Here is a 27,799-nt window from a genome sequence, read left to right as displayed (position 1 = left end):
AAACTCTGCCTTGCAAATCCATACTCTACATTGCGGATTTCTTAAAAAAAATTGACTGAGCGGAAGTTCAAATCCAAAATCAAAGAATTTTAGCGAAAGGTAAATATTAAAAATCACCCCCACGGAAGGCCAATCCTGCAAATTGCCCGAATTGATAAAAAGATAGTTAATAATTAGTTCGTGGATCGGATTACTTCCTCCAACCCAAAAGTTTTCACTTTAACTGGAGTATCTTCGAGACTGAATTAATTCTTCGAAATTTAGATTCATTTGTTCAAGTTGATCGTATTGGTAGATTACTTTAGACATTTAGATACTACTGCAAAATACTGTTAGTATTGAAATATTTAATAACGTAGGACTAGTATTTATTGACGGAATTATAACCACATACAGTGTTATTTTTTAAATGAAAAAAATGAGGACGAGGAAAAATCTAAGTCAAGTCAACTTTGAAATAGAGAATGTTCTCGTCCACTTCCTTTAATTTATTATCTCTTCCTTTGTTTTCTCCAACGACAAAGAGGATATGTTGTCCTATCTCACAAATGATTCCTGGAATTAAAAGCTTTTTGAAATACGTCAGAGCCTAAAATCCTTTTCCAGGCCGGCTAGTAAGGCCAATAACCAGTCGTTTGGTAGATAGCCAAAATTATCCCAGGATTAATTTATCTCACTTTTTAAAATTATTTTATCCCATCTAGGATGGGATAAAATAATCGTAACCTTAGGGGTCGTTTGGTAGGAGGATTAGTTATCGCATGTACAGGGGATTGGGAGGGATAAGATGGGATTACAAATCCCTCCCTTTATGTGGGATTACTAATCCCACCTTATCCCACCTTTTATCCCATCTACATGGGATTGGATGGGATATCAAAAAAATTATCCCACCAACCAAACATAGGATTAATTCCAATCCCATTAGATTAATAATCCAGCCCATCCTATCCCTCCTACCAAATGACCCCATATCCCACCCTTAGGATTATGCTTCATTTTGTACCGTGTTTGGTAGGAGGTATAAATTTATACCTATACCTCCTACCAAACACGGTACAAAAAATTAGTGCTGGGTTATCCCAGCCTATACCATGCACCAAACGAACCCTAAGTTCATTGCCTTAGGCCCCCAAATTTTGAGGGGCCCATTTTCTAATTATAGTTGGGAAATTTGTAGGATTGTCCTTAGCTGGGGGTGGTCTTTAATTTTTGTCCCTCAAATTGGTGACTTTTAATTTTTTTTCCCTCTGCCTTTGCAAGGCAGAATTCTATCCATGTAAATTCTGCGGCAAAAGGCAAAAGTTAAGGATCACTAATTTTAGGACCAAAACTTAAAGACCACCAATTTGAAGGGCAAAAATTAAAGAGCAGCCCAAATGAAAGGCAATCCACGCAAAAAGAAGATTATAGTATGTGTATATGTTATTTTTTAAGAAAAAAATTATTAAATAGTGTAGTGTAGAAGCTATGAAATATTTACTCTCTTCATTCCAAAATAATTGGTATCTTTCACTTCTCGAGAGTCAATTTAATTAATATTCAAAGCTAAATTAGATTTAATTAATTCAACAGTTAAATATTAAAAAAATATACGAAAAACATTATAAGTTACAATTTTTCTCAGATCAATATGATGAAAAAATACATCTTTAAAATGCTGATCAAAATGTATACAGTTTGACTCTTTAGAAACGAAATATGACAAGTATGTTGGGGTGGAACAAGTATAGAAAAGAATTTTTTTTTAAAAATTATGATTGATAGTAGTGTTGAAAAAAGAACTCATTTAGATTTTTACATTATCTCTGAATATAGAGCTTTTGGGCCATCTACATTTGTCATTGGAATATATGACACAAAATAATTAAGGCCTCGTATTGCATTTTGACTTTAGGCCACCGAAGTTATTGAACCACCCCTGTCCATTTCTTCCTATTTTTAGGACTCCTGATCTAAAAAATTAAGGGGGATAAATTGGCGGTTTTGGGTTGGATTTAGGCAGGTCAAAATGAGCCGAATCATTAAATATTGTCCACCTCTATCCAAAAGTTAGTTGGGTTGAAATAAACGAAAAATGAATCATATCTCAACTTGCACGACTTCATAACAAGTTTTTAATAGTTATAATAATTTGCTTAATTACCAAACAACATTAGAAAACCCATTATTAAATTTTTTGGCAAGATTTCTGGTGGATCGATCTAAGATGTATACTTAACCAATATAAGCTCAATTACGAATCAAGATGAGCTGAGTTAATAAATATATAGATAATTCATCTAACTTTAAACAGATCGGACATCAACTAATTTTTTCACCCCGTGCGGATAATCGGTTTCAGAGTTGAAGTGACTCTATCATAGACTAGACAAAGTGCACAAAAAGAGAGAGAGAGAGAGAGAGAGAGAGAGAGAAAGTGGAGAGAGTGATAGTAAATAAGTAAATAGTATTTCCTCTGTTTCATTTTATTTGTCACATTTTGACCTAGCATAAAATTTTATGAAGCAATAAAAAGTTTGAAAATTATGATTTTAAATATGTTATTAACATTTTTGTCATTATAACATATGTAAAATTTGTGGTGAAACATATCATATCATTTCATAAAACCTCCATTAAAAAAATATAGGAATGTGTCGTTCTTTTTATTACGGACTAACAAGAAATATGCCAAACAACATGGAATGAGGGGAGTATACACTTTTAAACTATTAGGAGTAATTGTAAAACTTTTTAAATTAGCAAATTTTGACTTGGGACTTTTGCAATTTCTTTTAGCTCAATATATAAAAGGCAAAAGTCATTGTAACCATTTCTTTTATATTTTTTGTTTTAAATCTCTGATATTTAGAATGTGTTGATCCGAGTTATTCAAATTGGTGGTAATTAGCAGGATTGTCCTTTGCTGAGGGTGGTCTTTAATTTTTATCTCTCAAATTGGTGGTCTTTAACTTTTGGCCTTCTCTAAAAATCTCTTGGTTTCGGATTCGGACTCCCGCTCAGTCAAAAATTTAAAAAAAGAATTGCAAGGTAGAGTTTTGATTCCCAAGACAGAGTTTTGCCTTCAAAACTCTGCCTTAATGCAGAATTTTGGCCTGCAAATTCTGCCTTGCGAATCCAAACATCTGTCTTGCGATTTTTTTTTTTTCTTTTGGGGTTCGAACCACAACGCGAAATATTAAAAGAAAAAAACTTAAAACCACCAATTTGAAGGACAAAAATTAAAGACCACCCCGAATGAAGGGCAATCCGCGCAAAAAAAAAAATGGAGTAAACCTGTTAGTGAAATTCTCATTATTCAAACTAGGGACTCTAGTTAACCATTAGTTAAGTGTGAAAAAATCACAACCATCCTGAACTGTGTTGAAGACTAATAAACAACAAGAAAACCTAGGTCACTGGACACCTCTTGTTTCCTAGCTTAATTTACCTTTTTCAGGTCTAACTAATGGTGATGCTGAGCAGCCTTAAACCACCTCCTGTTAACATGGGTAACGATCCAACATATATTGTTATTGTTATATTTAGAAGAGGCAATAAACCCTACGTTCGACAATACTTCAGATTTTGAGTTGTAAGGATTATTGAAGGCAAATGTATATGTAGAAGTTGACACGAACAAAGTTGTCAGAGTTTGAGTACTTTTTTCAGCTTTGATTTTAGAGAGGTGAATTACACATATACATGAGTACACTGTACATATAAGAAAGACTTCAACTCTATTAATTTAGTTTATAACCTTCGGTGAAAAAGAAGAAAGAACTTTTATTTCAAAACTTTTATTTCACTAAATAAATAAGTAAAATTATTATGTTATTACTTAATATGCATACATATAAACAAATGTCGATATGTCCGAGTGGTTAAGGAGACAGACTTGAAATCTGTTGGGCTTCGCCCGCGCAGGTTCGAACCCTGCTGTCGACGTTAAAATTATTTTACACTATTGACTTTTCCATTGCATACATGATCCCATTTACTAACTTGTGAACCTCAAACCAAAACAGATTGCACAGAAAATACTAACATGTCTTATGTTTTTGTCAAAACTTTTTTTGCTATTCCTTTTGGTCTCTTTATAGTTGATGGTGATGCCGAATGAAAAATCGACCTTTTAATAACAAATCGACGGAATAAAGTGGGACAGACTCTGGCCCCTCTCCATTCGTTGGAAACATGTAAACCGAAAGTTTCAAGCTGAAAGAGTAGATATTTTACTTTATCTTTGGTACAGTGAGTTAGAGTCCAACATTGATTAGGAAGTAAATTGGTGATCTGTTAATATGCACTTGGGCAATCCTCCTCTAATGAGTTAGTTTTTGGGTTGAGTTAGACCCAAATGACATATCTTACGTGGTATCAAAGACAGAGGCGTTTGAGTCCTACATTGGTTGGGAATAAATCTAAATTAAGGTATCTCGATTCCTTTAAAATGTTGGACTTTGATGGCAACAATGTTGTGTTCCCACCTTCATGAGTAACTATTTCATTGAGAGTACAGTCCCCTTCCGACATGGCTTTCCAATCATTGCCAGCTCTTTCCCGTTAATTGACCAAGTCAATATTGGTTCATTTATTTTTCTTAATTCTTCTCTTCCATCCATTTCGAAATAGTGATACTTAACTGTACAAAATATCTAACACTTGTTTCTCACAAATTTTCTCGTAAAAAAACCTCTCTAACTCACTAGGATTACATTATGAATACTACAAGTGAAAGGAAGGAGGAGCAATTTATAAGAGTCCAAAATCTTTTAATTTCCTCCAAAAAAAAAAAAACACTAGCCACGTGCCGAAGATTTATAATTTCCTTTTCTTTAAAGGAAAAATCAATTATGGAAATTGTGTTGCCTTCCTTCAAGAAACAAAAAAATTCAAATATGATAAGAAATTAAGGCAAACACATAAGCGAAACCAATCCATAGTGGAGTGATGGTAGCCTTATTTGACACTTCTTATTTATTGAGGAAGTCTAGACAAACCGCGTGCTTAATGACTTGATTGTTAGACAAGTCTCCTCTGACTGTGACCAAAAAAAAAAAAAAGTCTTACCATGATTATCCTGTAGTACTTACTACCACATGACCTTAATTTATGCTATGCATCTTTCATGTACACATTTGGTGCAGCCATGCAACTGCAACATTATTCTTTTCTCCTACTTTTTGTGATCCTTACATGTTTATCTCTCTGTATCCATCAGTCTCTTGGAGTTGATATGATATCAGTAAATCACTCTATTTCTGGAAACCAAAGTATTGTCTCTCCAGGTGAAAATTTTGAGTTAGGATTCTTCACGGCAGGTGATTCGAAAAAGTATTATCTTGGTATATGGTACAAGAATGTAATTAAACAATACGTATGGGTAGCAAACAGGGAGAAGCCACTTTCTGGTACTGATATGTATTCTTCCGAATTGAAAATTTTAGATGGAAATTTAGTGCTTATTACTGCATCCAAAAACTTGTTCTGGTCCACAAATATCAGCAATACAATTATCTCAAATACTCTAGTGGGAATTCTTTCAGATGATGGTAATTTTATTTTGAGTGATGGATCAAATTCAGCTCCTCCACTTTGGCAAAGCTTCGATCATCCGACTGATACATGGTTGCCGAATGCTAAAATGAAGTTTGACAAGCGTGCGAATACAGCGAATATTCTTACCTCTTGGAAGAACTCAGAGGATCCTTCTCCGGGGATTTTTTCCGTCAAGATGGATCAGAGCAATAGGCAGTTCCTGATAAAGTGGAACAGGACTGAGATTTACTCAGCTAGTGGAAGTTGGAATGAGCACACTTTCAACTTGACGCCTGAGATGAGTTTGAATTCGGAGAAATACGAGTTTACCTATGTTGATAATGAAAACGAGAGCTATTTTATGTATTCCCCCCGTAATTCTTTCAAAATTAGATTAACACTAGATGTCTCTGGGCAAATCAGGCATCTGATTTGGGCGGAGAACTTGACGGAATGGCAACTTTTTACATCTCAACCAAGACAACCGTGCGAGGTTTATGCTAGTTGTGGTGCCTTTAGCATTTGCAATAAGGAGTCCAAGGCCTTCTGTAATTACTTGTCTGGGTTCACGCCTAGATCCGATGCAGAATGGAACTTGAATGATCATTCCGGTGGTTGTGTAAGGAAGATGAGCTTGCAGTGTGTTGATGGTAAAATGAAGGGGGGGTTTTTGATGAATCCAAACGTGACATTGCCCAAACCGTCTCCAACTGTGCCAGCTGCTAGTGCGGAGGAATGTCATTCTATTTGCTTGAGTAATTGTGACTGTAATGCGTATGCTTATGATAACAATGCATGTTCAATTTGGAACGAGCTGTTGAATCTGAAGAAACTTTCACCAGAAGATGGTGTTGGAAGTGTGATTTATACCAGACTTGATGCCTCTGACGAAGCATACGGTGAAGGTAAGTTAAAATCAAGGAGTTGTATTTGATTGTGTTTGTCATTTCTATGTATGCAAAAGCTCATCTCTGGATAGTTACTAACGCAGATTTCTATGGATGTTTGCTTTTTCTTGTCTGATGTTTCAGTTCATTGCCTCATGTCTTTCAACATTAGGTCTGTATATTCTCAACTCTTAGTACTCACAACAATTAACCAGACAATTATCACTTGCTTATAAGTTTACGCAAACACCCTCTACGTTCTTAGTACTCACAACAATTAACTAGACAATTATCACTTGCTTATAAGTTTACGTTTTAAACACGCATCCGATAGTCACTGACCAAATGTAAATTTATGCAAACACCTTATACATTTTAAAAACACACAAGATAGTCACCGACTAAACACAAGTTTACACGAACATCCTCTATGTTTTAAACACACATGATCACTGACCAAATGTATGATTTTCATGTTTTTACAACTAGCCAATATGAGTTGAAGTCCTTTCGCCAGTAAACTAATACCAGTTAGTTGAGTTCCCACATTGGCTCTTTAAGGAGGGGATGGTCTCTTTATATGGTATTGGACAGTCCTCACCTCGTGAGCTAACTTTCGGGGTTGAGTTAGCCCAGGATCCATTGTTGGCAGGAGTTGGCGTGCGGGATTGTTGAGTTCCCAAGTCGTCTCTTTAGGGATGGATGGGATGGTCTCTTTATATGGTATTGGACAGTCCTCACCTCATGAGCTAACATTTGAGGGGTTAAGTTAGGCCCAGGATCCATTTCAGTATGAGAACCATAAGCTATCTTTTGGAGTTTGAGTTACGCCCAAAAGTCCATCTGTTATCACAGTTTCCTTGTGATGACAGGAGTGTAGCTTCATTTTTTTCTTTATTTATTTCTCTGTACCATTAGACCTTATCTTTTCACAAGTTAAGAGTCTTCGAGAGTCCTTTTTCTTGAGTCCCTGGTAAATCTCATGTTTCTTCTTTTCTGTCATCAGATGCAAAATCAAGGAAAATTCCCCTGAAGATTAAAGTTATCACATCTGTGGTGGCAGTCGTTGCAACTCTACTTCTATGTAGCTTTAGTTACATTTGTTATAGCAGAAAGATAGCAAAGAGAATAGGTACTTTTGTTGTTATTACTTTCTCCGGAGTAGTTGTTTTACCAATACCAGAAAAATTTCTCCTTCCGTTTTCTTTTTTCTTTGAATCAGATCAAGAAAAATATCTCAAAATGGTGCTCTTGTTTTCTTATCTTAGCAAACAAACAAAGCACAGAAGGGAATCCAATGCCACATAGGTTCAACAGAGAAAGAGAAGCACGAAACCTGATTAACGAAAATGATAAGCAAGACATCGCTGTTCCATTCTTTAGTTTGGAAAACATATTAATAGCCACAGATAATTTCTCAGATATAAATAAGCTTGGACAAGGAGGATTTGGTCCCGTTTATAAGGTTAGCATTGGCTTTTTCACTTCAGCTAGCCATTCCACTTTATGTAGTCATTTCATAATATCCTAGTTTCCGCATCAAAATTCTTCCAGGGTATATTCTCAGTTGGACAAGAAATTGCTGTGAAAAGGTTATCAAGCCAATCTAGACAGGGCATTGACGAATTCAGGAACGAAGTCATGCTGATTTCCAAACTTCAACATAGAAATCTAGTCAGACTTTTAGGGTACTGTATCACAGGGTATGAACAGATTCTACTTTACGAGTATATGCCAAACAAAAGTCTAGACACCTTCATATTCGGTTAGTATCTGAATTTATCTTATTTCTTAATCTCCATATTTGCTTGACGCCGCTAAATTTTCCCCATGGTTACCAAACAAGATCCAAGACGTAGCAAGTCATTGAAATGGAAAAAGCGATTTGATATCATAATGGGAATTTCTCGAGGGCTTCTCTATCTTCATGAAGACTCAAGGCTCAGAATTATTCATAGAGATCTGAAAACAAGTAACATACTTTTGGATCAAGAAATGAACCCAAAAATATCAGACTTTGGCTTGGCAAGGATAGTTGAAGAAAAAACAACAGAAGCAAATACCAACAAAGTGGTTGGAACTTAGTAAGTAATATAATATACATGCTGAAGGAATTTGCTAGCTTCTTATAATTCCATTATGAACTTGCTTAATTGCCTTGCAGAGTTGACTCATGACAATTTCATTATTTGGTTGATTTAGCGGATATATGTCTCCTGAATATGCATTGGAGGGGGTATTCTCAATTAAGTCAGATGTATTCAGCTTAGGAGTAGTTATACTGGAGATAATTACTGGAAGGAGAAACACAGGATTTTATCAATCTAAAGAAGCTTCAAACCTTTTGGTCCATGTGAGCGCCTAGAGTACACTTGTAGTTAGTTTCTTCCAATCTGTTGGCCTTCATATTTATTGTTTTAAATCATCATATCACAGGCATGGAATTTCTGGAAAGAAAAAAGGGCACTACATTTGTTGGATCATTCATTGCTCGAATCATGCAACCCAAAAGAAGCAATGAAGTGCATAAACGTTGGGCTGTTATGTGTGCAAGAAGATCCAGGCGATCGTCCCACCATGTCAAATGTAGTGATGATGCTTCGTAGTGAAAGTACGTCTCTTCCAAAGCCTAATCAACCAGCTTTTGTGTCAAGGAGAAATGTTTCTAATTCATCTTGTGTTTCAACTGGTAAACCACACAGCTCCTCCAACATTGAGTTGACAATCACAGAGGAAGAAGGCCGATAGTGTGACGAATTTCAAATGAACTTAGACGCTTATATTCTCCACATGAAATATCATTCCACCTTAGATCAAAATAAAACACTGGAAGCCATACCTTTTTCTATTACCCCTTTTTGGTTGTTTAGGCAGTAGCAGATATAGGAACACTGGCAATGTTTATAGCGACGACCAGTATATATATGTGTATGCTTAGTATTATTAAGCAGCCTATATTTTTATTTTCTTGATAAAAAAGATTAATCTAAGTGTCATCCAACAAACTAGACGCATGCATCAAGCTGTTCTGCCAACGAGGCAACGACTAGCTTCAGCAAGAGAACAGACATCCTGAATCAGTTAAGAAAGTAATAAGCAAATTGTACTGTGGAAAACGTAGTTTCTTTATAGATAGTTCATTTGCTATTTCAAAGCAACTTGGAAACTGGGATTTGGATTTGAACATTGGATACATCATACATATGTTCAATGATCCAAGATTTGGAGGTTCCGGGTGCCACGGTGCTTTGAATCCAAATAGAATAAGCATTTGGTTTGTTTGATGATCTTGGGTTTAAGATCGGGTTATTCATCTTTTCGATTTATACTCGATAAACTGTGAGAACGAAAAAAATACTCCAACTTGCGTAACGAGGGCTTATGTTACGATGGAGAGAGAGAAAACTTTGGAATAGGAAACTTATGATAATTTAATTTTTCATATTTAAACAAATAATTAACAAGAGAACGAATAAGTCAAGAATTAATAAATAAAGATAGTCAACAACAATAATATAATTAATAATTAAAACAAGTTAAGAGGAATTAAGGAAAAGAAAAGAAAAAGAAAGAGAATGGAAAGTTAAGGATTCTGTTAACATTTTGAAACCATCAGATTTCCTTTTCCTCATAATCTAAGTCCTAAACCATCTACGAATCAAGCATATAAAATTAATAAGTGATATTCAAATAAATACTTCAATTTAAAATTACAACTTAAGCAAAAAAAAGTTGAAGGCATCACTTATACCCATTACTGTTTATTTGATCCAGCAAGCCAAAATATTATTAAACTGCTGTTAGTGGGGTTCGAACCCTCATCGTGGGGAGGGTATCTTTCACCTTTTGCCACTGGCACCACAGCATCATTTGTTACTGGGGGTGGCAAGTTGCTTATTAATAGTATATCATATATATAAATACATGTATAGATACAGTTTCCACCGAAGCTTGCGGGTGGCGTGGCACTCCCTCGGACCTTAGTAGATCCGCCCCTGTGCATATGTGTTCAAGTTAGACTTGAAAATAAGAAATATGAATTGAGATGTTCGAACCTTCGGTCAGTAATTTTTAGAACTCCACTTTCTTCCTTAATGATTTCAATTGGTTGCAAGTGTGATGTGGATACACTGATGGAAACTAAAATGTGGAGGACGAAAATTTAGGACGCGATTAACTACCTTTCAATTGGTAATTTGGAACCTTCCTACCAAGCCAACTGCTGACCTACGTGTAAGTATAGCCCAGCCATGGAAGTACATAATCATTATAAAATTTGCGCCAGTCAATATGAGTTGAGTTAGTAAACGTGCGGGTCATTAGCCGTCCAACCTTGAACGAGTTGGGCATGGGCTAATTCTTCCACCCCATATTAATAATCAGTTTCAGATTTGAAGTGACTCTATCAGCTACTAGACAAAGTGCACAAAAAGAAAAGAGAAAGTGGAGATATATAGTGATACTAAATGGTATTCCCTCCAATCTATTTCATTTTGTTTGTCATAGTTTTACTTGACATAAAATTTAATAAAGAAATAAACATTTTTGAAAATTGTGGTTTTAAATATATCCTAATATTTGTGTGACTATAAAACATTTGAAATGTATGATCTTAAACATGTCATAGCATTTGTACGGCCATAAAAATATGTCATTCTTTTTAAATGGAATAATAAAAAAATAGTATCAAACAATATGGTTTGGAGGGAGTACACAATTTTAAACTAGTAGGAGTAATTGTTAAACTTTTTAAATTAGAGTAATCTAGATTCATGGCAAGTATGCTTACTAAGAGGGTAAGTGTTCTTTCGGAAAAAAAAAAAAAATCATTCTCACCATTCAAACTCAAGACTCTAGTTGACGGAAGAAAACATTTCAACCCCAAAATCATTAGTTAAGAGTAAAAAATCACAACCATACACACATCTTAATGGTGTTGAAGACTATTCCTTACGCTATGATAAGTGACTAGAAAACCTGGGACAATGACCACCTTTCTAGTCTAATGGCGATGCTGAGCTAAGGGCGGATCCAAAGCTTTAGTTACGGGTTTTTGAAAACAAAATAGTCTTTGCTTATACGTTGTATATGTATTAAAAATTTATAGATATGTTATTATGAACCTAGTTTCATTATAAATCAATTTAAATTTATCGTAGTAAATATTAAATTTTGAATTCTGGATTTGACTGTGTCATGAGCAGCTTTAACCACCTCCTGGTAACAAGGGTAAGAATCCAGAATGTTGTTTGTTATACTCCGTAATTAGAAGAAGCAATGAACATACTTGCCAAAACTTCAGTTTTTAACTTGTAAGGATTGTTGAAGGCAAAAGTATAGAGTGGAAGCTAATACGAACAAAGCCGTCCGATTTTAGTATGTCTGAGTACTTTGCAGCTTTGATTTGGAGACCGAATTAAACATATACGTGATGATACCATATATAAGTAAGACATCAGCTCTATTAATTTTGTTTATATGTTAATATTCGATTCTCGATCGTCGTTGAAAAATAAGAACAGAAATTAGATTCATTTCACTAAGTAAGTAAATTATTAATTTTAGGGCAAAGGTGCAAATATATCCCTTAACTTTGCGATTTAGAACAGATATACCCCTCGTTATAAAAGTGGTGTATATATTTCCCTTGCCGTTACAAAACGGTGCAAATATACCCCTGCAGTTACGAAATGGTGTAAATATACCTTTTTCGCTTACAAGAGTTTTTTTTAAATATCATTTAGGTTATTTTTTAATTAAAAAAAAAAAGTCACGTGACTTTAAAAAAAGTCTACCTATTTTTTTTTTAAGTAGAGATATTTTTCTATAGCTATGGGAAATTTTCTTTTCTAGTGTGTCGGGTATGGTTCGTTTAAAAAAATATCTCTGTGACTTTTAAAAAAATAAGTCTACCCATTTTTTAAAACCAACCAGACCTGACCCTTTAGGAAAAAAAAATTACTATGTGGCTTTAGAAAAGTATGTCTACTAAAAAAAATGGGTAGACGTTTTTTTAATTAAAAAATAAACTAAATGATTTTAAAAAAAACTCCCGTCAACGAAAAGGTTATATTTGCGCCATTTTATAACGAGGGGTATATCTGCTCTAAATCGCAAAATTGAGGGGTATATTTGCACCTTTGTCTTGATTTTATTTAGTCAGTACATACTTTGATTACGAAGCAAATTACAGCGAAATAAACAACTGTCGATATGTCCGAGTGGTTAAGGAGACAGACTTGAAATCTGTTGGGCTTCGCCCGCGCAGGTTCGAACCCTGCTGTCGACGTTTAAACTTTTTATTTTGCATTATTAATTTTTCCTTGAACCCATTTACTAAACTTGTTAACCTCAAACCAAAACAGTTTACTTAAAAATACTAACATACTTTATGTTTCTGTCAAAATTTTATGGTACTCCTTTTACAGTTTGCATAAAAATACTCACATACATTATCTTTGTGTCAAAATTATTTGCTACTCCTTTTGGTCCAGTGATAGTTAATGGTGATACTGAATGAAAATCGACCTTTAATAACATGGTTCACAACCAAATGAAACATTTGGTGTATGGGGTACGGTGCCTCGGTCCTTTCCTTTATAGTAGTTACTATTATTCAGCTCATTAGGTTGCAATCATAGTCTTAATGCTAGATTTGGGTCGTGATAATTTCTTAGACTTAATGAGACTAAAACTATCAACACTCTAGAAAGAATTCTCTAATGAAAAATGAGATATAAACATGACCATTTATATAGTCTCGTGGAACTTATATATAAACAGAAAGAATCACCCCTTGTGGTGAGACTTTCAAAGTGTCAAGAAGATGAAGAATTTGTTGCACTATTGTCAATATCTTCCATTCTGATAAAGTTTGTACCTGACCTATCTTATAACAAAATTGAAGAGCCAAGAGTATCACATTAGCTTCAGCCAGTGTGTTTGTTTCTCTCAAGCAGCATGAAAGTCTATATCTCCTTGATTAGCTATAATCACAAATCCTGATCAGCTTGGATCTGAATTACCTACTTCTCGAAGCTCCATTAGTGTTACATTTTTTGCTAATATTTGATAGAACTAGTATACATGTTGAAGTAATTAAGGCATTAAGTTGCAAATATCAAAATTAGCGTTCGTTTATGTCAGTGGCATAAATTGATTCCCACTTTTAGTTCTTCAACACCTTATTTCTTCTTCTTTTTTTCCGTGGGAGTGGAGCTATTCTTGTAACACATCAAGATAATTAGAGATTATTTTAGACATCTCATCTCTCTTGTTTTGATACTTACGTAACAATTGTTTTAACCTATTTATCAATAATAAGATGATCTAAAATTGGGTCATAGTGTGGTCCTACCGTAAAAAACTGAAATACGCTCTATTATAGTTGTATATGGTGAAAATCGGGGTCTAAGTTTTCGACCCGACGGCTGAAGGTCCGGAACAATAACGAGGAGCAACAGGTCAGTATGGGCTCGACTGGTCGGATAGAAATGTTTCGAACTTAGTTATTCGGATGCAGCAGAATCTGAAGAATTATGCTACAGTTGATAAGAGTCTGAGAAATCCGGCGTGTTGCGGATTTCTCTCCGCACGTCACGCCACATAGCCGCTAAACTTGAGATTTTGGGAATCATTAGCCCCATGATTAATTTAGTTAATATGTATAACACAAACACTTGTATTATACATAGGGAGGTACACCCTCACAAGTCATCATCCCATTTTTTCTGCATACTTATACGAAAAACCCTAATTCTTAAGCTCTGTAAACATCAAAGGCAATACAATTTTATACAAATTGGTTCGGGTTCAAAGTTCTTAAACCCCGGTCCGGACTAGTTGTAGTGTTGTTCTTCAAGTCGATTGAGGCTATCTCTTTGCTTTCTTGTCGTTAATCTTTGTTTATTGTTGTTATTCCTTTACGTAATTAACGAATCAAACCGTATATCCTTTAAACCACATACAAATTGAATTGTGACCTTTTTAAGGGGTAAACAAGAGCATCTTTGATGTACCTCATAGTTGGGTTGAAAATTATGAGTTGACTAATTTGCCTTTTATGATACACTACTTTGTTGTTTAAGTAATTTTGTAAACATTTTTTATTTCTAAAAATTCTTTCGGAATAAATATCTTTCCCTCCATTAAAATTCACATATCCATTGATTTCGGAATACTAGTCTTTACTACTATTATTCTTGCTTCTTTCGTTGTCCCAATTTTTGCACAATAGCCATACATTGGAAGGAAACAAACGTCTATAACAACATAGACAACACGTGTGTTTTTGGATACTTATGCAGTGACGTTAATCATAACCGCCGAGCTTATATAAATGTCAAACCTCAACCTTCACCGATAAAAAAATAGGTTAAAAGAATTGTTACCCAAAAATAAAAATAAGGACAAATGGACAATAAATGTAATCTTATAAACCACTAGGGGAACTAGTGTTATAAAATCGAATCTATATGAAAGTCTATGAAATTATCCTAAATAATTAAATATAAAAATAATTTCATAGAATATAAAACTTTATTTTAGGTAGGAGCCGTAACCCGTATCATAGTTGGTAAGATGGACTTTTGATAGTTTTCCATGTAAGATATCGGATGCTCCGTATGTGTTTACCTCAAATTATTGTTAATTTTTGGCTAGCCTTAATTTTTTAATGTCCATCTTTTACCTCCCCTTTCAGACAGTTACGCGTGTTACCACACACAGACAGTCGCAGTACCTGTTTTGTTAGTTTAGTGCATATTTTTAAATCATTTATTTAGATTCTTTTATTTGATTAATGTAAATTACAATTCCTGACGTTACCTAAACTATAAATATAATCAGAAATAATAGAGTAACATGGGAGAACGATGTGCATAAATTAGTGACAATTCTCATATTTTGTGTATATTCTAAATTTCAAGTCAAAGCAGGTCCTTCAAACCATAAATTAAGGTAACATTTTGATTGGTTTAGTTATAACGCAATGACTTGCGAGTTTAATATAATATTAGCCAATTTGATACCTTCATAGTCGATTATATATTATTCACACAAATTAGATTTTTTTTTCCTTTTCATCTCCGATTACTCAATAATCTTCATAAGCATAAGTCGTTTTTCATAAAAAAAAAAAAAAAAAAAAAAAAAAAAAAGGTAATTAAAGTCGATGGTAATTTACTGCAGAGAAGAGTGGAGATTAACGGGTCTGGGTTCAATTGGGTTATGGGTTACTATTAGAAATAAAGAAGATAGTAGAAATTTCTGTTGTATTTCCTTGATTGTAAAATCTGTACAAGGCTATGTATTTGTACACTAGCTAAGAGCATCTAAAAATATCCAATGGAATAACGTACTACTACACCTGTCCCTATACTATATGTTATTGTCTAACAAACCAAATGAAGTATTTACAAGTGTCTACTAAAAATAAAATGTAAATACAAAATAGAATACAGGTTGTGTACAGGTTGTATTTTGTTGTTATATCTTCATCTGGTGGACAGGGGCCTGGTACTGTGTTCTTTGAGACTTGGCCCAAATAATACTGTGTTGCTCCATTTGTAATCTGCTGAGACTTGGCCCAAATAAATTGTAACCCAAATGTGTATAGGCCCAGAAGTATATAAAGAAAGAGATCCCTAATTTTTCAGACCAAAGTACTACGAACTCAAACTCTTTATTCTTATTCTCTCTTCTTCTCTTTTCCTTTAACTGTAGAAATCTCCATTTTATCTTCTTCATTTCTGTGTAGTTGATCGTTAATGTCAATACCCCCCTCAAGTTGGAGGGGAGAGAAACAACACCCAATTTGCCCAAAGCAGATCGATGTTATAACCCAGATAAGGGTTTGGTAAAGAAATCGGCAAGCTGAGCAACAGATAGAACAAATGTGAGTGAAATTAGCCCAGAAAGGAATTGTTGCCTTACAAAATGGCAATCTAAATCGACATGCTTAGTTCTTTTATGGAAAATCGGGTTCCGAGCGATATGAAGGGCTGCTTGACCGTCAGAGTGGACTTGAACCGGTAAAGGGGTCGGAACTGATAGATCTGTAAGGAGACGAGTTAACCATGTGATTTCTGCGGTTACTCATCGCATGGAACGGTATTCCGCCTCTGTGGATGAAAGGGAAACAGAGTCTTGCTTTTTCGACTTCCATGAAATAGGTGAACCTCCCAAGCTTACAAAAAACCCACTGACAAATCGACGGGAGTCTGGGCAAGAAGCCCAGTCGGCATCGCAAAAAGCAAGTAAATCAAAAGAGGGTTTAGGGTTCATGAAAAGGCCTTGACCTGGGTTGTCCTTAAGGTATCGAAGAACTCTAAAAGCTGCAGAATAATGAGCAAGACGGGGTTTTTGCATATATTGGCTAAGGATCAGCACAGGAAAAGATAGATCTGGATGCGTGTAGGTAAGATAGTTCAATTTGCCCACCAAACGTCTGTATATTGTGGGATCATCAAGCAAAGGTCCAGAATCAAGCCCCAATTTGATAGAGGGGTCAAAAGGAGATGAGACTTTGGCGAGGTGGGAACAGTCAAACTCGTAAAAGCAATTCAAGGGTAAACTTTCTTTGACTCATAATCAATCCATGTTGTTCTCGTAATATTTCAATACCAAGAAAATAGTGTAGATTCCCTAGATCTTTGATGCAAAATTCTGAGTTTAGAAACGTTTGAGTGTTTCAATTTCTTGTGAGTGATTGCCAGTAATCACAATGTCATCGACATATACTGCAATTAGAGTAACAAACCTATCTGAAATCTTAAAGAATAATGAGTAATCATTTAGGGAAGAAGAGAACCCTTTGAAACTAAGAGCATCTGCAAGCCGAGCATACCATTGCCGTGAAGCTTGCTTCAAACCATAAAGAGACTTTCTGAGTTTACAAACATGGTGTGGACTTGGGGAAGATAATCCTTTGGGAAACCTCATGTAAACTTCTTCGTGTAAGTCCCCCATGTAAAAAAGCATTATTGACATCTAGTTGAAAAATAGGCCAGTTTTTCTTAACTGCTATTGCAATAAGGCATCTAATAGTGGTCATTTTAATAACTGGGGAAAAGTCTCATTATAATCGATTCTTTCCCTTTGAATATCACCTCTAACAACAAGCCTGGCCTTCAACCTTTCCACAGTACCATCTGATAGATGTTTTACTTTATAAACCCATTTTCAAGGTAGGGCCTTTTTACCACTAGGTGGTAGAACAATAATTTCCCAAGTTTTATTGTTTTCTAAAGCTTCAATTTCCTTGTCCATAGCTAATTTCCAACCAGGATGACTAGCAGCCTGAAAATAATTTGTAGGTTCTGAAATCTAAGAAATAGAGGAGAGAATATGTTGGTTGTGAGGGGACAAGGCTGAGAAAGAAAATGTAGGAGGTTAAACTGGTGTGGTAAAACAGACCCTAGAGACATTAGTGAGAATAATGTCATCACAGATATAGTCATTTCAGTAGCTAGGCATTTTAGTAACTCTCACAGGTCTTCTAGGTGGAGAAATGGAAGAAACGAGGGTAGGAGAAAAAAATACCTGTAGGATTGTTGGAGGGAGATGTAGAATTAATAGGTGAGATAGAGGATGTAGGGCTGATAGTTGGACTAGAGGGAATGAAAGGGCTATGATGAGTGTTGTTTTGGGGACTTTGTGGAGTTGGGATAGAGTCAAATGTTGGTAAATTATCAAGTATCCTGTAATGTTGAGAAAGGGGAAAAATAGTTGATGGATTTGATGAATCAGTAACAAATGGAAAAGACTCCTCATGAAATTGCACATCTCTGGATATAATGATTTTCTTGGTTGCCAAATCCAAACACTTATAACCTTTTTGATTATCTGGATACCCTAGAAAGACACAGGACTTAGCTCCAGGTTCAAATTTTCCTCTGTTGCAAGGTAAAGTAGACACATAAACCAAACAGCCAAACACTCTTAGTCTTTCATACTCAGGTTTTCTTTGAAACAGAACTTCAAAAGGTGTTTTCCCATGTAGAACCTTGGAAGGTATTCTATTGATCAAATAAGTGGCTGTCAACAAACACGCGCCCTAATATATTATAGGAACATGAGACTGAAAAAATAAAGCCCTAGCCACTTCTAATAAATGCTTATGTTTTCTCTCCACAACTCCATTTTGTTGTGGAGTAGAAACATAAGAAGTCTGATGAATTATTCCTTTAGATGCTAGATAATCAGAACTGATTGTGCTTTTTCCCAATTCAAGAGCATTATCAGATCTTATTACTTTAACCTTAAGATCAAATTGTCTTTCCACCATAGATATAAAATTTTGTAGAACTAGAAACGCATTGCTTTTAGTTTTCAATAAATGAGTCCAAGTTGCTCTACTATAATCATCAACAACAATGAGGAAATACTTAAAACCTTCATGTGTGGGTTCTGTATAAGGACCCCAAGTATCAATATGAATAAGTTCAAAAATCCTTTTGGATTTGATATGACTGATAGGAAAAGATAACCTAGATTGCCTTGCCATGGGACAAACATCACAAGTGCATTTAGAATTTGAAGGAAACTTAAAGGAACCAATGTATTTCATTGCATGAAAAGGAAAATGCCCCAATCTCTTATGCCAGAGATTTACATTAGACTTTGATTGAATAAAAAAAGAAACTGCAACAGATTGAGGAGTAGCCTCTGAAACTACTACATTTTTGTTTGCTTTAAAATAAAAACTCCTAGTTGTGCTATCAGGTTGGAGAAGAAAGAGTCCATCCTTAGATTCACCAAAAGCTTGAGCCCTCTTCATAAAAGGGGCCTGCAAAAGACATCCAGTTGGAGTGAATAAGAGGATTGATTGAAATTGCTTAACAAATTTATCAACTGACATTAAATTGTATTTGAAAGAAGGAACATATAGGACATTTTCTAGAATAACATCAGCAAAAATAGAGACACTTCCTTTATGAGTAACGTTTACTTTAGATGAATTTGGTAAAATGATGAACACATGAGCAGGAAGAGGAGTCAAGAACTTGAAAACTTTAGAATTGAAGCACATGTGCTCAGATGCTCCTGAATCTATTATCCAGTAGCTAGAATTTTTAGAAGCTAGACAAGTAAGAGAAAGAGTGTAGGTTATACCAGTTGCAGCATTTATATTTCCTGTTCCTTCAAGTGCTGTTCCAGAAGTTAAAGCTTCTCCTATTTCTTCGTCTGTAGTACTAAACAGCCTGATTGTTTTTACTCTTTGCTTAGTTGATTCATGTTATTTCCCATATTGTTTCCCATGTTTGTGTTTTGACTCATCACCTCTGTTTCCTTAACTGAAACTGAGTTACTTCTTGCTTCAGGTTGGAACTTCTTTCCTTTGTTGTTTATGAATTTAAAGTCAGGAGGAAAACCAATCAACCTGTAGCAACCTTGCTTGGTATGATTAGTTTTCTTGCAGTAGGTACATAACAGGTTGCTTTGCTTGGGTTGAAACCTTATCTGTGCTTTGTTTTCCCAAACCCCTTGAGTAGGTGGTTTGTTTCTCTGAGCTGCATAAACATGATTAGCAGCATAGTTCTGATTCTCGGCATAAACTTGATTAGTTCCATGTGTTTGCTTTCCTGCCATGAAGGATACAGTACCAGTAGACACATTAGCATTAATATATGATTCTCTTTGGTTTTCATCCTGCAAAAGTAATGAGTAAGCATGGTTAAGATTTGGCAAAGGCTTAATCATGAGGATCCTGCTCCTAGCTGCACCATAAGTCTCATTTAGTCCCATGAGAAACTTAATCAATCTCTCATCTTCTAAAGACTTAGTTAACTTTTCTTTTCCTTCACATATGCAGTTGCAACTGCATTTGTTGTCTGTGTTCAATGAATCTAGCTCATCCCAAAGCCTTTTAATTTTGGTAAAGTATCCTACCACATCTGTGTTTCCTTGAACAATGTCACGTAACTCCTTTTGTAAATGAAAGAGTTTAGCACCATTTGACAGTCCAAACCTTTGTTCCAGATCTGTGTATAGATCTTTAGCAGTCTTTGAGTAAATGACACTATCTGCTATGTCCTTTGATAGAGAGTTAAGTAACCATGAAGTTACCATATCATTGCATCTACCCCATGCTTGATAATTTAGTGCATCCATATCTAGGATTTTGCAGGTACCATTTATAAAACCAAGTTTATTCTTGGCAGAAAGAGCAATGAGGATGGTCCTTCTTCATCCTTGAAAACCTCTACCATCAAAGATAAAGTTTACCAAACTCATGCTAGGTAAATTTGAAGAGTGGATATAGAGTGGGTTGCTAGGGTCGATTTGATTAGTGTTTCCAGTTTGAGCTACTGCAACATTTCCAGTGTTGTCTCTCATTGCTTAAGAGAGTATGAAGGAAGCAGCAAAGTGAAAGAAGTGAAGAGATTTGAGAGAAGGAAAAGGGATTCGGATCAAAAGAGCTTCACTGCTCTGATACCATATTAGAAATATAGAAGATAGTAGAAATTTCTGTTGTATTTCCTTAATTGTAAAATCTGTACAAGGCTATGTATTTATACACTAGCTAAGAGCATCTAAAATTATCCAATGGAATAACATACTACTACACCTGTCCCTATACTATATGTTATTGTCTAACAAACCAAATGAAGTATTTACAAGTGTCTACTAAAAATAAAATGTAAATACAAAATAGAATACAAGTTGTATTTTGTTGTTATATCTTTATCTGGTGGACATGGGCCTGGTACTGTGTTGCTGAGACTTGGCCCAAATAATACTGTGTTGCTGCATTGGTAATCTGCTGAGACTTGACCCAAATAAATTGTAACCCAAATGTGTATAGGCCCAGAAGTATATAAAGAAAGAGATCCCTAATTTTTCAAACCAAAGTACTACGAACTCAAACTCTTTGTTCTTCTTCTCTTTTCCTTTAACTGTAGAAATCTCCATTTTATCTTCTTCATTTCTGTGTAGATGATCGTTAATGTCAATAGTTACAATTCATATGAGTTTAATTGGTTTAGTGGTAGGGAAACTGGTAAATCGGATAACTTTAAGTGATATTGGGTGATTTGAAAAAATTAGTCCAATTAGGGATATTTGTGTTAAGTTAGTAACGACATGAGAATCAACAGTCACATAGTATAACGAACAACAAAGTTAACTAGTAAATGAAAATAAATGGGTAATTTTGAGTCTTTTGACCATTGCCAGGATAACTAATTCTAACATATCGAAGCTCAACATTACTAACATCTTATTCAATAGTCTCTCCATATCAAAATAATTGAACTTTTAGGGTGTGACAGATCGCAGACTCATTAAGAAATCTAATTAATATCATTAATCAAATGTTCATTTGACTAAATTACCCTATGTCTTTTTCCAAAAAAAATTTGGAGATTGAAATAGTCAATGTTGGGATTTGGAAAAACTATTACTCCCTTTGTTCACACTTTTATTTGTCCACTTTGGACTTTTCACGCTATTTAAGAAATAATAAATGAAGTGCATAATTTATTAATGTACCGATGTTAATTAGTGCATATTTTTGTTGGATTTAAAAAATGATTTGAAGTGAGTAATAAATACTCTACGTAAAATAGGAAAAAAAAATTATCTTATTTTAATATGCTAAAAGTGATAAGTAAAAGTGAAAATCTATTTTTAAAATACTGAACAAGTAAAAGTGAACGGGAAAAGTAGAAAGAAGGGTAAATTTGAAAAATTCACTTATTTTGGGAGAAAAGAAAGAGTCAAAAATCCATTTATTTTGGAATGGAGAAAGTACTATTGAAATACCTACTACCAAACGACCCTTAAGCACCACCCTATTGCTGTAATATTAAATTCAGAGAATCTGGATGGAAGCAACATCGACAACGAGTCGACACGTGGGAGAATATTAACCTAGTAAACGATTTCATTTCAGAGGCACATTAATTAATCCAAAGCAACGTACGTTACGCTAGCCAAACCCAATGATGTGATTTTGAGAGTGGTGCCCACACTAATTCAAATTCCACTCCAGTAATAATTCTCTTCAGGCGCATTTCACGTGGCCCCATTACTCCACGTCGGACAAATCAGAATCTTCCTCCAACTCTAAATCTCCACGTCAGCTTCCACCCATATGAAAAAAATATCCTGTACGAACCAAAGGAAACATCTCTTCCCGAGCCACAAGATAAAAATAGTCTGTCCTGTAGCATCTTTTTCCTTTTTTAGTTAGTTTAGAAAATATATTACTCTCTTTGGCTCTATTTAGAAATTATTTAACTTTAAAACTCCCATTTTACTTTTTAATGAAATAATTTACTCTAACACAAATATATAAAATTTATTTAGGATCATAAATTTTAAAAGTTTTTTTTTAAACTCTTGTCAAATTAAATAGTGTCACATAAATTTAAACGACGGGACCCGAGGGTATACTATTATGCTACTTCCTCCGTCCAAATTTACGTTACACTATTTGACTTGACACAGGGAAAAAAAAGATTTTTAAAATTTACGGCCTAAAACAGGTTTTAGATTTTTGTGTGACAATAAATCATCTCAGAAAATTAAATTATTTCTAAATATAGAAAGATGACATTCTTTTTGAGACATTCGAAAAAGAAAAATATGCTATATAAATTGAGACGGAGTGCGTATAATTAGAAAAAAATTAAAATTAATTTTTTGTTCGTAACGAAAGATTTATAATCGTACAAATATTTAAAATTCGCTTTAGACCATAAATTTTAGAAGTGCTCTTTTCTTTCTTAAATTTTGTTCCAAGTTAGACATGGTCACATAAATTGAGACTAAAATAGTAAAAAGAAGTCCTCTTTTGCTCCCTCATGTACCTACCACCTGTCACTCCTTCTCACCATTCACCTCCACATTACGTTGTCGTTTTTATAGCACCCACGCATCCCTAGGTCTTTCTCGTTTACATTTATTAAATACACCTCGCCGTAGTTCCTAAGGAAGAATTGGTATTTTCCGGATTTCTTTCAGTTCGAGCTGCAATTGGTTTCCTTTTTTTCCCTCTCTTCATTGTATCTGTCTGCGTTGAAGTTATTGCTGTGTATTACTTCCTCTCTGTGCAGTTTTCCTGTCTTGCTGTTGAAACTGTTGCTGCGAGAAAATAGAGAAAGGATGAAATTGTGTGAGTTATGTAAGGGATTGGCTAGGATGTACTGTGAATCGGACAACGCGAGTTTGTGTTGGGACTGTGATGCGAAGGTTCACTCGGCCAACTTTCTGGCAGCGAGGCATTCTAGGTCTTTGCTATGCCACGTGTGTCAATCGCCTACGGCTTGGTCTGCAGCCGGGGCGAAGCTTGGGAAAACTGTCTCCGTATGCGACACGTGTAGATGTGTGGATAGATGCAACTACCGTAGGGATCATGAGGAGGAGAGTGAAAGCGTAAACGATGAAGAAACTGATTATGAAGATGAAGAGGAAATTGATGATGATGATGAAGAGGAAGATTTACAGGTTGTTCCGTGGTCGTCTACACCACCGCCGGCTAGTTCATCAAGCAGTGAAGATTCATTATATGTTCGGAGAAATAATGTTTCTTCAAAGAGAATGCGTGAAACTGATGATGCGGATCTTCATTCAGATGTATGAACCTTTTTCTAAGCTTTCGTTATTCTTAACCTTTTTCAAAAATATTTCGAAAACATTGTTTGGTTCTGAAAAGTGATCAGTTTTTAGGCAGTTTTTGAAGATGATTTTTTCAAGTGATCTAGATTAGTTTCGCGAGTTTTCGAAGTTTTCTACTCATAAAACTTTAGCGTCTTTTCAATTAAAATGCATCTCGAAACACAATTTCAACCTTCAAAATCTATTTTTCATCTCGTCTTCATTTTTTTTTTTTTTTTCAAATTTCAATCAAATCTATGTCCAAACCCTAGTTTGGTGGAGTATATAATTTGTGCCATTTATTTTGCTAATCTTCATATTTCTCTTTCATTTTTCATAAGGTTGAGACTTAAAAGACTTTGTTTTTTTGTGGTTATAGGATGATAGAGAAAGTCCACGTCACCGGAAAGTCCACACATCGCCGGTTAAGATTCAGAGAAGGGAGGATCGGCTCACGGCTCCTCGATGCATAGATTTTATGAGACTCAATGATGACTCAAGGACCGTAGATCTGGGAACTTCGGAGACCTCGTAGCCGTTGGATTGATTGACCATTTGTTTCACTTACATTTACGTCATTTCTACTTTTTACTACTTACCCTTTACCACCCCACCAAAATCTTGTAGTCGGTGGATTTAGTAGTTTAGGATAAGAGTTGTTGATTTGTTCTAGTACTACTAATCTTCTTAGGGATAGGATCGATCATTTTGCTATATTTTTATTGCAATATTTTTTACTTATTGTATGTAATATAATTATTAGGATATAGTACAATATTAAGAAGAGGGGATTATCTTGTCTTTTTTTTTTTTTTTTTCTTTTGGTAATTCTGAAGAAGCATCAAACTTTAGGCCGATCTATTTCGCAATTTACTATCGCCAACAAATTAACCAGGCATATGTGCTCTGTAGCTTAATCCCAGGGTTCCCATTCTCGTTCCTAGACTTACACCATTCTTGTTGTAGAGCGGACTCAAGATCTTAAATTATTATATTAAGTATAGACCTCTTTTTTTGATATAATCAAACTGTTTAGGCTTAGCTTGTGTGTATGCCAGACTTATTTCATGAGGTATGGAAGTTAGAAAAAATGGGGAGTATTAGTTGTTACTTTTGGAATTTGAATTTAAAACCTCGTGATCTTTTTATCAATTCATTGAACAATGGATTGCATTCATTTTTGATTCGTTTTCAATTAATATAAGAAATTTTAATACTAATGTTAGTCATTGAGACTGTTAACATGATGTTGTAACAAATTATTTTTCAGGTTATTTATTTGATTTACGTGTGTGTGTGTGAAGATATTATATACTCCGTATATTAGAATTTTTAATGAAATAACCAGGAGAATTGCTAGGATTTCAGGGGGACCCTTTGGCGTCTCTTCAGGTCAGAAAAGAAACCCACCATGGGTGGTTTGTTAGAAGCATTGCTTGCACCACTCATTTTTATCACCTCTAATTTAAGAAATAGTACAGAAAGCTGCAAGGCTAGAAACAATTTTGAGTACATTTTAAGTGTGGGAATCCGCACCTTTTTTCACAATAAGAAATTGTATTGTATGGGGAGTGGTTCAAATTCAACAAGGTGAGATGAATGGCTGAAAACTTTAGCAATTACTCAGAACAAAGTATTATATTACAGATATTCAAAATTGTCTGCGTTTGCCAAACACCACATATTTTTTTCATTTCTTTAATTTGCTTTTGTTATAAATCACACACACTGATGACTGGTTTTCAAGAGACTAGTGAACCTAATTGTTCCCCCATTATTTGGGCCAGACTTGGTATGCAATATTTTAATTGAGGCATCTGTTCAGCAAGATATTTTTCAGGATATTTTTATTAGTATAATTTGTAAATATCTGGAGGTTGATAAGACTTTGATTGTAGTCATAATTTAAGGATTAGTGTCCCTCCTCTATTATTATATTAAGCAAACTATTTGTGGCCGGCAATAAACATCAACCTGGACAAAGCTTTTCATATAGGCATCATCCCATCAATATACTTGGAGAAAACTGCCAAGAGATATTATAGAACAAAACATGCGGCTTTTCCTAATTTATAGTACTATTACAACTACTTATATATTTCTATCCTGTTTACTCCAAAATTGAATAATAAGTTGAATTTGTAAATAAGGTATAGGATATGTGGGCACTTTAATCTATTTTTGATTAATGAAGAATGTATATGTATGTTTACTTATAAATGATTTAAGTGTATGTAAATCAATATGCTAATGATTTGGACGAATGTGTTGGGATTATGGATTTGAGCTAAGATATTTATGTATATTTCCGTGCAATATTGAATAATATGATTCAATGAGTTTAAAGCTATAAACCGGACCAAAATCAGAGAGAGTGAGAGGGAGAGAGAGAGAAAGCTTCAATATAAATTCTAATACAATGTTTAGGATCTAAAAAACCAACCCCCAAAAGTAAGGAAGCGCCCCCTATTTATAGTTTTTATACATGGGGCCTTCATACATACGTGAGTAACACCTTTAGAGTAAAGGAAGTTCTTAATATGGATAAGGTTGGGTCGTACGGTCGACACCCGTACGGCATCGTAAACAGTGACGAATGATCTCCACACGTGGCGATTGAATAACCGATTAACGGACCAACGGCCGCGATCACAAGTCGCCACGAAGAAACCGGCTAACGGCCATGACTAACTCGACTATGTATAAACGGGACAACGGCCACGATCAACTCGGCCGAGGCTTCGGACCAAGCTGGCGCTAAGAGGTTTACCGAATAAATCGGACCAACGGTTTTCTTCGAACTTAGCACGATCGAGCACGCCGACGCAATACCCCCGCCCGAACGCTCGTGTTTGTCTTCTTCCTTTTGTCGCCCCGGTCTCTCGCGGTAAGCTTTAATCCGGTTTTTACCGTATACGAGATATTCCCCACACTTTTCGGACCGAAGCTTTGCCGGAGTAACGGAAGTGGATGAATCACCACACTCGTAGTTCCATAGGCTCGTTCTTATCTTTTCGTTTTGGCGAGAACGATTACGTCACATCTTACGCCATCCGCCACGTGTCACCCTCAGAATGGCCAATTTTTGTAACCGCCGTTGTGCACGTCTTTTCAAATCATGTCTCATTAATTATGGGACACGTGGCGTCCCCCGGTTGGTCGGGACTTATAACCGCCGTAGACCCATGCCAATATAAAGCCTTCAACGGCTTCCTTTATTCATTTTTACTTCTTCACTTCTGTTTCTTCACTTCTACTTCTTCACTTCTATTCTTCACTTCTACTTCTTCGTTTCTGTTTTACACTCAATTCATCATCTTCATTTCCCTTGTTGTTTCAACCGCTCATATACGTTGCTTATTATTCTGTTTGCAAGAACTTTGCTTAATCCTTTCAACTGCTGTTTTACCACTGATAGCGTTGTTACGCATCTTGCCATTGCCATTTTCAATTCCCCTTTCAATTACTGTTCCTCTTTTCTTAACTTGGTACCTTTCCTTTATCAAATTTTCAACTTCTTTTACATCTATTACGAATGTCTGCCAACATCGAAACCACGTCCCAGGACGTTCCTTTGGTTTCTTCTCAAGGAGCCGAGCCGGTATCTCAACCGAAGGGAAAAACCATAGCCGAGCCTACGATTTTAGACATAGTGCCGTCCAAGCCCAACTTCAATAAAGAATTCGAAGCCGAGAAACCTTCTTTGGTTGCGGATAGAGGGTACGACGTAAGGCGATACCCCTCGTCCGTTACTGAGGACAAGCTTGATCGAAACCGGTTGATCGTGG

General features: G+C 35.3%; 2 protein-coding genes and 2 non-coding genes across 4 annotated transcripts; all 4 read left to right on the top strand.

The window, feature by feature from the left end:
- The first annotated feature begins 3,848 nt into the window (after positions 1-3,848).
- TRNAS-UGA (transfer RNA serine (anticodon UGA)) lies at positions 3,849-3,930 on the top strand. The gene has a single exon. It is a non-coding gene; the product is annotated as a tRNA-Ser (tRNA).
- A 785-nt stretch (positions 3,931-4,715) lies between these two features.
- Positions 4,716-9,353, top strand: LOC132036118 (G-type lectin S-receptor-like serine/threonine-protein kinase At4g03230). The gene is made up of 7 exons (XM_059426353.1): positions 4,716-6,428; positions 7,417-7,542; positions 7,679-7,875; positions 7,965-8,175; positions 8,257-8,494; positions 8,613-8,763; positions 8,847-9,353. Exons 1-7 carry the CDS (start codon positions 5,114-5,116, stop codon positions 9,156-9,158), a joined length of 2,550 nt encoding a protein of 849 aa, XP_059282336.1. The 5' UTR covers positions 4,716-5,113; the 3' UTR covers positions 9,159-9,353.
- A 3,264-nt stretch (positions 9,354-12,617) lies between these two features.
- On the top strand, positions 12,618-12,699 carry TRNAS-UGA (transfer RNA serine (anticodon UGA)). The gene has a single exon. It is a non-coding gene; the product is annotated as a tRNA-Ser (tRNA).
- A 10,531-nt stretch (positions 12,700-23,230) lies between these two features.
- On the top strand, positions 23,231-25,005 carry LOC132037016 (zinc finger protein CONSTANS-LIKE 4-like). Its single transcript, XM_059427449.1, has 2 exons — positions 23,231-23,990; positions 24,391-25,005. Exons 1-2 carry the CDS (start codon positions 23,520-23,522, stop codon positions 24,544-24,546), a joined length of 627 nt encoding a protein of 208 aa, XP_059283432.1. The 5' UTR covers positions 23,231-23,519; the 3' UTR covers positions 24,547-25,005.
- Positions 25,006-27,799: the final 2,794 nt, after the last annotated feature.

The sequence above is a fragment of the Lycium ferocissimum genome, chromosome 11, assembly GCF_029784015.1.
Source record: "Lycium ferocissimum isolate CSIRO_LF1 chromosome 11, AGI_CSIRO_Lferr_CH_V1, whole genome shotgun sequence".
Taxonomy (NCBI): Eukaryota; Viridiplantae; Streptophyta; class Magnoliopsida; order Solanales; family Solanaceae; genus Lycium; species Lycium ferocissimum.
Note: the sequence above shows the minus strand (reverse complement) of the source record. Positions and strands in the feature narration are given on the sequence as shown.

What these genes read in the sequence shown, in the direction of transcription:
- LOC132036118 (XM_059426353.1), top strand. Translation starts at nt 5,114, where the DNA reads ATGTACACATTTGGTGCAGCCATGCAACTGCAACATTATTCTTTTCTC. An exon ending in GATTTGGTCCCGTTTATAAG is followed by an intron (nt 7,876 to 7,964) that starts GTTAGCATTGGC and finishes AAATTCTTCCAG; the next exon opens with GGTATATTCTCAGTTGGACA. An exon ending in AACAAAGTGGTTGGAACTTA is followed by an intron (nt 8,495 to 8,612) that starts GTAAGTAATATA and finishes TGGTTGATTTAG; the next exon opens with CGGATATATGTCTCCTGAAT.
- LOC132037016 (XM_059427449.1), top strand. Translation starts at nt 23,520, where the DNA reads ATGAAATTGTGTGAGTTATGTAAGGGATTGGCTAGGATGTACTGTGAA. An exon ending in ATGCGGATCTTCATTCAGAT is followed by an intron (nt 23,991 to 24,390) that starts GTATGAACCTTT and finishes TTGTGGTTATAG; the next exon opens with GATGATAGAGAAAGTCCACG.